At 35.7% G+C, this 10,057-nt stretch overlaps 1 protein-coding gene across 16 annotated transcripts in view; it reads left to right on the plus strand.

The window, feature by feature from the left end:
- The window catches only part of NRCAM (neuronal cell adhesion molecule), a 147,463-nt gene extending 141,544 nt beyond the window's left edge, over window positions 1-5,919 (plus strand). For 12 of the 16 annotated variants that reach the window (XM_040061070.2, XM_040061072.2, XM_040061073.2 and 9 more), the window contains one exon: window positions 3,361-5,919. In XM_040061070.2, the coding sequence (XP_039917004.1) occupies window positions 3,361-3,598 (238 nt within the window). In that variant the 3' untranslated portion in view covers window positions 3,599-5,919. Of the gene's footprint in view, window positions 1-1,195; window positions 2,037-2,741; window positions 2,800-3,360 lie in introns of those variants that run through there. The other 4 variants (XM_040061086.2, XM_040061087.2, XM_040061077.2 and 1 more) reach the window with 3 other exon arrangements.
- Window positions 5,920-10,057: the final 4,138 nt, after the last annotated feature.

The following is a 10,057-nucleotide window of genomic DNA, read 5'->3' on the forward strand; positions in this document are numbered from 1 at the left end:
ATGCACTGCGTAAATGACACTTTCAAAAACTTCTTCTATTTCCCAGTGTAATTTTAGTCAACCCAATTCGCACTTCATTTTTTAATATCACAGTATTAAACGAGGTACATAATAAAGTCAGCAAGCAAAACCACAAACAGAAACTGAAAGTATGATTTATCCTGATTGCAATTTAGAATAGTTTTATGAACAATTGTAAGCAAGGTTGGCAAACCTTGTGGGTACAGCATCAATACTTACGGTTTTACCATGTTTTGGCATTATAATATTATATATTCTACAGCCTAAAGTGTTCTATAGCTCTTCCCAATGTAATTCAGCAGGTTTTGCAGTTTGCTTCTTGGCAACAAACAGATAATACATTCATTTTGCTAGAGCACCAGAGCCCCTCCTGTGTTTTGAATTCTCAGGGTAGCAAAAGTGTTGTCCGAAACATTGATGTGTTCACTTTTTTCTTCTTCTCCTATTCGTTTGATGTAGAAAAAATGGTACTATGGTATACATTTTCTTTTCTGAACCAGGAATGTAAAGCATCTTGGATAATCCCGCTTGTTTTTCCACTGCCAGAGTCCTGGCAGAACCTCTTTCTAAACTTATATAGTGCAACAAGTGAAGGAATCGCTGGGTTCAGATTTGATTTTTGCATTTGCTGTGACTGTGCTCTCACACCAGTGACCACTTCTGTGCACATACACTCCTGGGTAAATCTGGAATTTTGTTTGGTTTCAATTATAGAGATAGTAGAATTCACATACTGACTAAAATACAGAAAAATTTTACACACAATGCAACCAACTGTGTAAGTATTTCTTCATTGTTTGTCTTGTACATAAACTTTGTTTGCAAAAATATAAATAAGAAAACCATAAGAGCTACACAAAGTGGAAATTCTCATACTCAGATTTTTCTAAATTGTAAAGGCAAATCAAGCTTTTCATTGGATTAAACACAAAAATGTTGATACTTTTAATACAGTAGCGGCATATTATTTATTTATGTGTATTCCAGCCTAGTGAATTATACTGGCTAGGGTCATACTTTAGAATATTTGCACAGAGATTCATGACCAATTGGAATATGATGTAATTGCAATTTTAATTTATTTTAATTTCTGCATATTATGGTTTAAGGAATTATGAAGTTATTCACTTGAAGTTAAACAACAAACCATATGCCAGTGTTCTTTCCTTAACAGTCTTACCAAGAAAGCAGATATTCCTTCGGAGTAGGACTGGTTACAATTTCAAAGGGGGAGCTGGGCCTTCATTTGACTCATACGGCCTGTTTTAATGACTATTAACACCTTCTGATGGGGGCATTGGAGAAACTACATTGTGGATGAATATCAAATACTCTATCCCATCTTCAACCTTTTAAACATAGCATCCTTCCAAAATGAACTCTCTTCAGTAATGTCTCTTTAATCTGCTTGTGTTCACAGTGTTATAAACATTTTCACTTTGCTGCTGGATTTTTGAAACTTTGGAGTACAATCTTTTAAATATTACTGGCTTATATGTTTGCAGCACCAGTGAGCAGAGATCAATGACAGACATTTATCCTCGTGCCTTGTACACAGCAATAAGTAAAACATCAGGCCTGATAGAGTCACATTTAGTTTTGCTTCTGTGTGCTTTGAGCATGAAGATTTTCTTACATGTAAATAAGAGAGATATTTCTACCACTTTTTTTCTGGTGTATATGCAGAATGATAAAATCTCTGGTATGCTCTTCCTGTAAGTATATGCATATTAGAGGTGGCCTTCTTATAGTACTTAATAACTTAGTGTTTTCCAAAACAAAAATAAAGGTGATGAGATGAGGAGAAACAGCTTGATGGAAAATGGGTGTAATGGTTTTCTAGCAATAGTTTCTACACGGCTTTTGTTGGCTAACTATATGAGCTGTGTGGTCTTGTACATCCTACATTATATATAATATGGTTTCTCTGGGCATTCAAAGGTATTATAATTAGGAAAAAAATGCATTATTTGAAGAACTAAGATATTAGGCTTTAGGAATTAGGGGGTTAAAATAATTTGCTGAGTATATATTCAGCTTAGTGTTCTAAAAATTGTAAAATGTAATTTTGTTTCTTTAATACTTTATATGTGTTTCTTTATATTTCCCATAAGCTGTGAATCTAAATAAAAACCTCAAACCACTTCCTTTTTTTGTACTCTATATGCAAATCAAGTCCCATGTTCTGTTTAAGACAAGGTAAATAATTGCACCCAACACTGCAGCTGGCAATAGTGGGTTTCAATTCAAAATGCTTTGGAGCTGCTGCTGAAATCTTCATCTTGAAAATGAAGTGCGGTGTAAAGGATTCTAAAAGAGCCTAACTGTATCTATTGCATGAAATACAAGCCTACCACAGCTGCAAATTTATTTGAGGATGCTGATGGTGCTGCATCTTTTCCACTCACAAAGGAAAGACCACAGTACTTCACTACTGAGATATCCTCTACTGGCGTTTCTTTCCTTTCCTTTCCTTTTTCTGTTGTATTCCAAATCACCATCATCATTGTAAGATCATTATCTGTCATGGAGTAGGGTAGGGAGATGGAGCTGATAAGAAATGAAAAAGAAAAAGCATGCTCTCAGCTAAATTCTAGCTACTGTAAGCTAAATTGTTGCTTTACTTATAATACAGTAAATATTGTAGCAATTTTAAGAGCAACTTCTTATTGATAAAATACTGATCACTATCAGGATATGGACTTTGCTTTTCTTCTTAGGCTATTTTCATTTGTTTCTTCTGCACCCTTTTAATGGAATATATAGGTCTCTTGAAAGGTAAGGTTGAAAATTGCAAGTTTGGCCTGCATTATGTAACAAATTATTTGAAATGCAGCACTTTTATTTTCTTTATACTAGTAAAGAAAATCAGTATATTTCATTTAACCAAATTCATTCTTCATTCATTTTCAAGGAGTCAAAGAAATTAAGAAGTTTTAACAGACTAACTTCACGGCACATCATAAGCTTGTTACTTTGGAGAACAAATAAATTATTTTTATAGCTTTACAACCCAATTCTTAATGCTTGCAGCTGCATCTACATGGCCTCCAAGCCAGGGGCCCAGGTCTTACCACTGAAAAGTCATGCACGATGGGAAAAAAAAAAATAAACCACAACTGCCCCTCCCTCCACTGAAGACATTCTCTGTTTAAACCATTCTTACACCATGTTTTCATGTGAACTGCATCATATTGATTTGTCTCTACAATGTGATGTGGGTTTACTAAAGGACTGTAGGGCTGACACACGCTTTTCATAAACTCTGCATGCATGGCTGATTTTGTCTTAATAAATAGTGCATCAGTTAATCCCATGTTTGTTTGTTTGTGTCTCCAGCGATGCAGAGGACCATAAACCTCTAAAAAAAGGAAGCCGGACACCTTCAGACAGAACTGTGAAAAAAGAAGACAGTGATGATAGTTTAGTTGACTATGGAGAAGGTGTAAATGGTCAGTTCAATGAGGATGGCTCCTTTATTGGACAATATAGTGGTAAAAAAGAGAAAGAACCTGCAGAAGGAAATGAAAGCTCTGAGGCTCCTTCTCCTGTAAATGCCATGAATTCATTTGTGTAACCACAGAACTTGATGCCCTTGTATCTTCAGTTTGCTTAAAGCACTTGTACATCCTCCTTCTCATACTATGAACACACAGGTAACGGAGCTCCTCACCACCAGATGTTAATGCTATGAGAATATGCAGGTTAATACCAGTACACATCATAATGACACAGTAAATGGTATGTTACTATGAATCAAAACAGAAAATTCAAATTTTGTTCAAAACTTGGGTATTTTTCTTTTTTTTTTTTTTTTTTTTTTTTTAAAGAACTGACACAAACAGTAATATCAACTTGTAATTTTGTTTCCTGTTGAAAATACAGTATAATGCATGGAAAAAAAACCCCTACACAACTCACAGATAATCTTGTGTACACTATAAAAACATGGTTTGACAATTTGTTATGCAGTCCTCTGCTGAATCCCTGGATATGAATTCCGTTATCATTGTCAGAGTGTTATAGTAGTATTATATAGAACTTCAATGTCTTTGTGGACATTGTTGTGAAATTGGTGACTTAATGTCTAGCTATCATATGTCTTTTTGCAAGACAGTTAGGAACAGTATGTACAGTATATAATTGCTAAATGATTTAAGTATGACACTTGCATTTGCTGATGCTTAATGAGACCCTATTATCTGCTTTGCTCCTATTACTTTATAGCCTTTTTAATCTACCAAGTATTACAGCAGTACAGTGTTCTATTTTTACATCAAAACACATTGAATTGATTTTAGAGCATAAAATATATGCATTGCAATGCATTTTGGAATTTGTACAGTCACTGAAAGAAAAACTTTAAAAATGAGGGAAAATATTCCAGAAAACACAGGGCAAAGAACATTCAGTGCCTTTATACAATATGCATTCCATAATGCGCTGTACTACTAAATCAGTTGGTGCAGTAAACTGTGATTAGCAGACTACTGTCATTGCCAAATAAAGGAAAAATGTGAAGAAAAAGAAGTGTTATAAAACTGTTGTGCTAAAAATGGAAAGTTTAAAATATTTTAAATTACATAAAGAAGAGTATGATTTTTTTTTCCCTTTTAAAAAAGCTTTCTACACAGTTACAGCACAACATGTTTTCATGGCCTTAGAATACTTAAAACAAAAATGAAAATGAACAAGCAAACAAAAATCCCCAAACACAACCAATGTTAAATTATTTACTAACACAGCAAGGTATAAGCTCTCATAAAATAAATCATTAAAAACCCAAACCAGCTGACTCCATCGGTGAGAGCACATTTCTCTCTGTGTCCCAGCCTGATCAGTGTGGCAGCTTTGTAATTATCTCCAGCCTGAAGCAGTGTGGGGGTTACCACTCGGAACTACAGCATTCCATCTGACAAGTGCTAATACGGTTTATTGGTAAAGGATTACCCTTATCGGTTAAAAAAATTCTTTTTTCGCATACTTTATCAATCAAATGTTTACCTCCAAATATAAAATTTTATAACAACCTATGGTTGAAGGAATGCTCAGTTTCATTTGCCAATAAATTGGTTTTTCATAACTTGCATCAAGTTTAATTTTAAGTAAGCTTTTTATATGTAGATATTTTGTTGAATTTGTAAATACACTTAAAGCGTAGACGCTATATGCTTCTAGGTGTTACAGACAAATAAACCAAGAAAGCTTATGTTGTACTGTGTAAGAAGTACTATAGCCAATGGTGTGCATGGTATTTTAAAGCATCTACTTAGTTTTCTGTTTTTGTTTTTGTGGGAGGGAGGTGGGGGTTTTTTGTGGTTGGGTGGGGTTTTTTGTTTGTTTGTTTGTTTTGGGGTTTTTTTTGTTTGGTTTGGTTTGGGATTTTTTGTTTTTGTTTTGTTTTGGTTTGGTTTTGTGGGTTTTTTTTTTTTGTTTTTTTTTTTTTTGTTTATTTTTTCTGTTGAAACAAAATAGTGATCTGCTCATTTACTGCAGATTCCAGCTGAACCATTCAGAGCTTTTGGCAGTGCACTACATTAGCCCATAGGACACCTTGCAGCTTTCATGTATATATTGTAGGTAAAGCACAACTGAAGTAATCCCAAATGTAACCCAGCTGTAATAAGCTTCTTTTGCACCTTTGAGCTTTACATTGGTCAGTTTTTTTTAATGGGACACGAAATACAAAATGAATTATATGAAAATTGATTACAAAGCACAAAGAGAACATTTCTTAACAGGATTTGCCAGTGGTATTGGTAAAAAAGAAATATCATTTTACTCTTATTTAATTGTAGATGCTGAATTATCTGTGCATGTAGGGGTAAACATACAGGCTCACTTCTGTAATAGTGCAACAGATTTTGTATTAAAAATAAATGTGGTTTTAAAATTTCACAGTTTGTTCTGTTTACACTAGCAGTAAAAATCACATCGGATTCATCTTGTAATTAAGAATTCAAAGGGGAAAAACAGCATGAAAGAACTCTGACAGAAGTTGTTCCCATGATGTTACAGAACTTCCATTGCTGCCACCAAATTATTTACAGAAAGTTACCTTCACATGCCATTTGAAAAAATGGTAAATTTGTCTGACCATTTCCCATTGAAATCTACTATTTGCATTTTACTTCCATAGATGTTTTTGTTATTTATTTAATCATATTACTGCAAAGAAAAGAACGGAAACAGTCACATTCCATACTGGTAAGAGTGAATGAGAGAAAGTAAGAATGTTGATTTGAAATTAAGAACACTCAGATAGGATCCCAAATGAGGATTTTGTGTCCTAAAGGAATTGTCTGACATACAAATTTATGGTTATCTGTTTTTAAATAGTATATGAAGTGAGGAAATTTTAGATATCGTCTTTTACAGTACACAAAATCCATTGCAATGCTCTTTTCATATCTTGTCTATTCTATATATGAATGGAAACAGACTGGGCAGGAGGGCATCTGTTCTGCATAGAAGACTGCAGGAGAGCCATGGATTCCAAGAGATGCAGGTGCTTCAGGAGATGTATCCAAAAGTGATATGTGGGCATGATGCTTGAAAGAGGGATCTTATCACTGAATCAGAAGCCAGTCTATCAGCCTCTCCATGTGTAATTGGAAACTCCTGGATATTTCAGCTCCTGTCATTTGCACAGACTCAGTTCTGGCACTTCTGTCTTCAAATGTCTTCACACTATCTTCAGATACTGGCTGCCTTGGTTTGATACAGGTATCTGTTGATTTTTGCAGCAATGTAAATTTTCTGGGAGATAGGAAATACAGCTATTTATGTGTCAGTTAAAGAACATTTCTGAAAAGAGGGGTCTAAGTTCCCTAGGCTTAGTTGGGAAGAAGGATTTCATACAGTAACAATTTTTGGAGACACACATACGTTATTTGCGCATGTTTTCCAAAGTATACTAATGCATATAGTTGCTACATTTTCTTTTTACTGATACACCTTTGCTTTTGATTTTATTCTCACTGAAGTGATTGTATAAATCCTGAGGGAATTAAAGAGCATACCCCAGTGGTAATTTTTCTTGTAATCTGTTCTCACATTGTTCCTAGGAAAATACAATTTCCTCATGGTTCCGTGTAGTAGAGGCAAAGTGGCAGAAGATTTGGAAACCAAATTCTCTTTTAATGATACCTGGTCTATTTTGAAACAGAAACCCTAAGAATTATATTGCCTACCATATGGAAGTGTTTTCTTTTCTGAAAAAAAGAACTGGGGAGAAAATCAGAAAGAAAATGAGATTCCAATAATTTCTGAAATGCCGTTGTCCTTTGCTGTATTTCTGTACAACTCCATCTCTGTTTTCCCCCTTCATCTACCTTAGGAAAGAACATTTCAGAGAGTTGGCAGAAGCAGCAACTGGTTTTGTGTGGAGATGGAAATAACTGAATCTGCTTCATGTAGGAAACTACCCCCAAATGATGCCCCTAGAGTAAAAATAAATCCAACTGGCCATCATGTTTTAACCTCTGAAGGGATTTCTGGCTGCTCTTTGTACATGGGAAGTGGAAACTTTAGACCAAACTGTCAAGATAAATACATGGCAGCAGGACTGTGACCGACAGTAGATGACATCTGTTGTGACTGTAAGCAAGGAGAAAAATGGTGATCCCACGGTTCTCTTGAATTTTGGCAGCAAAAATATACACAAAGTTCCTTACTGTGCTCACATGCAAATGAGCTGGTAAAAAAAATTGTGATCACGTTCAATACCTGAAGGATGGATTCTTCATCTGGGGTTGGAGAAGTTTGCCCTGTTGTGAATTTGGCACCACTGTTTTTTTCCCTCCAGGAAAGCTGCACAGGATAAATTTGAAACCAGCTGGCAAGTAATAGGTTTGCACACGTTTAAATTGGAGAGAGTCAGGGCAGGAGACAGCTCCTGTCACCTGGACCCAGCCAGCCTTTTGACCTGTTTTATCTTGCCCTAAGGTGCTCAACTAAAATAAAGAAGTTTAGAAGGTAGTGTGGTTTCCTTGCCAGCTGAAAAAAACCCTATGGCCTCTTGTCAGAAATCTGAGCCACTTAGATTTAATTCTGCCAGGCTTTCTATCACATATTGGGTGTAAGTGATGAGGAGAAACATACCTGGTCCATGCTGTACAAATATGGGTTTCAGACCTGAGCTTTCAAACAGGGAAAAGTTAGACAGTCCAATTCTTGTGCCAGACTTTTTAAAAATTACCAGGTTTTGTGCTACATTGAGGAATGAACTACATTTACCTTTGACAGTAAACTGTACTTGACATGTATCTTCCAGAGGGTGCTGCTGTATTTCCCACGCCCCAAGACCTCAGAAGAGGGATGCTTTGGCTCTGAAATCCAACATCTTACCTGATAGAGGATAGCAGCCCACTCCTCTGCCCTGTGTTTGCAAAGATCTAAAGGGTTTCAAAACTTTGCAGGATTAGGGAACAAATTAAAGTTTTCTAAATGGCAGTGTTCAAGATATATTTCAAGTAGAAATATATTGTTCTACAATATATGTACTGTATTGAAAGGGAGTTATGGTCTTGCTGGCATGAAAAGTTTGCCTATCTGGTGTGGCAAGAAGGGATAGTGAAAATGAAACTGTTGGGGCAGTGAAAATGCAAGAACAAAAGTAAAATATCTGAGGTTTCTTGGAAAGAGTTGAGAAACAGCCTGTAGGATAGTTGGCCTGAAGGGCAAAAAGACAAAAACAGACACATGGCAGAGGCAGCAGGAGCCCATGCTAGTGTGGAGCAGCAGAGCCTGCTGGGTGCAGACCAGACTATCTGTTGGTAACAAACAGCATAAAATAGATCAATAGGATGTCATTCTCCTTCCAGATTTTTAAAATATTTTTATTAATTTAGTTACTGTTCCAAAAGATGTAGAAAGACTTACCAGTCTTAAAAATGTCTGTCAAACAATTGAAAATGGCCAAGAAGCTTGTAGGTTTGGCATAGGGGATGAAATAACCAGCTGGACAATCAAACACACAAAGCAGTTGCTTTAATTTCCTTACTTTTTGAAGTAAGCTAAAACTATCTCGTGGAAAGCACCCACTTTCCAGGTATAGGACAAGGCAATCTGAAGAGATCCTTTTGCCTTTTCTTAGGAATTTGACTAGTGGTGTTCCAGTAATATGACGAAAGTGGGCATTTTCCTAGCTATTAAGGAAGATACAAGGGAGCCACACAAACTGTTTGGTAGATGAAGAACCTACACAATGAGGACTACAAACATGGAATACTGGAATTAATGTTTTTAAAGAGATTCTTCAAGAATAAAACTGAAGAGAGGGAAAAAACCCCCCACTAATTGCAGCAATTTTTGGACAAGTCAGGGGAAAGATGGATGTAAAAGAATGCTGAAATGGACAGGAATAGATTGATTTCCAGTAAGGAGAGGGAAAATGGCCTTCGCTAGGCTATGTGGTGGCCTGTAGGCACAAATACCACATGAAGAAGCACAAGAAAACTGGTTACCCTGCCTATAAGTGAATACTATAGCTTTAATTTTCTAGCAGTATACAATCACGAATTTTTGGTGTAATTATATAACTTGAACATTTACCCAGCAAGAACTATTTAGCTGAGATTGTTTTTCCTTCCTGTCCTTTTCACCACAGGTGCTTGGTTCCAAAGTTTTGCTTTAGTAAGGAAACAGCCTGTGCAGTTCTACTACAATTAGGGAATGACCATAATTAACCAACTGACCATAAATTAGGCAATGACCATAATTTATCAATTACCAAGGTAATTGATAAATGTCCCTTTATCAAAAGGGAAACTCATATATATTTTTTTCTAAAACAAGCTGATTTATCTTTTTTATAATGAGAGGTAGACGAGTCTTCAATCACTAGCATATAAGTAACAATTGGCCACTAGAGGGAAGTTAGAATTGGTGGTCAGCAGAAGCATCTAAAGTTCACATCCCATGTTAATGGATATGGATGTGCGTGTGTATCTATATATAAAGACACTATAAAATACTGGTTAAAAAGAATAAGACACAGGTTCATAATAATTTGCTTGTTTTGTATAACACATTA

The sequence above is a fragment of the Hirundo rustica genome, chromosome 4 (genome assembly GCF_015227805.2).
Source record: "Hirundo rustica isolate bHirRus1 chromosome 4, bHirRus1.pri.v3, whole genome shotgun sequence".
NCBI classification, from domain to species: Eukaryota; Metazoa; Chordata; class Aves; order Passeriformes; family Hirundinidae; genus Hirundo; species Hirundo rustica.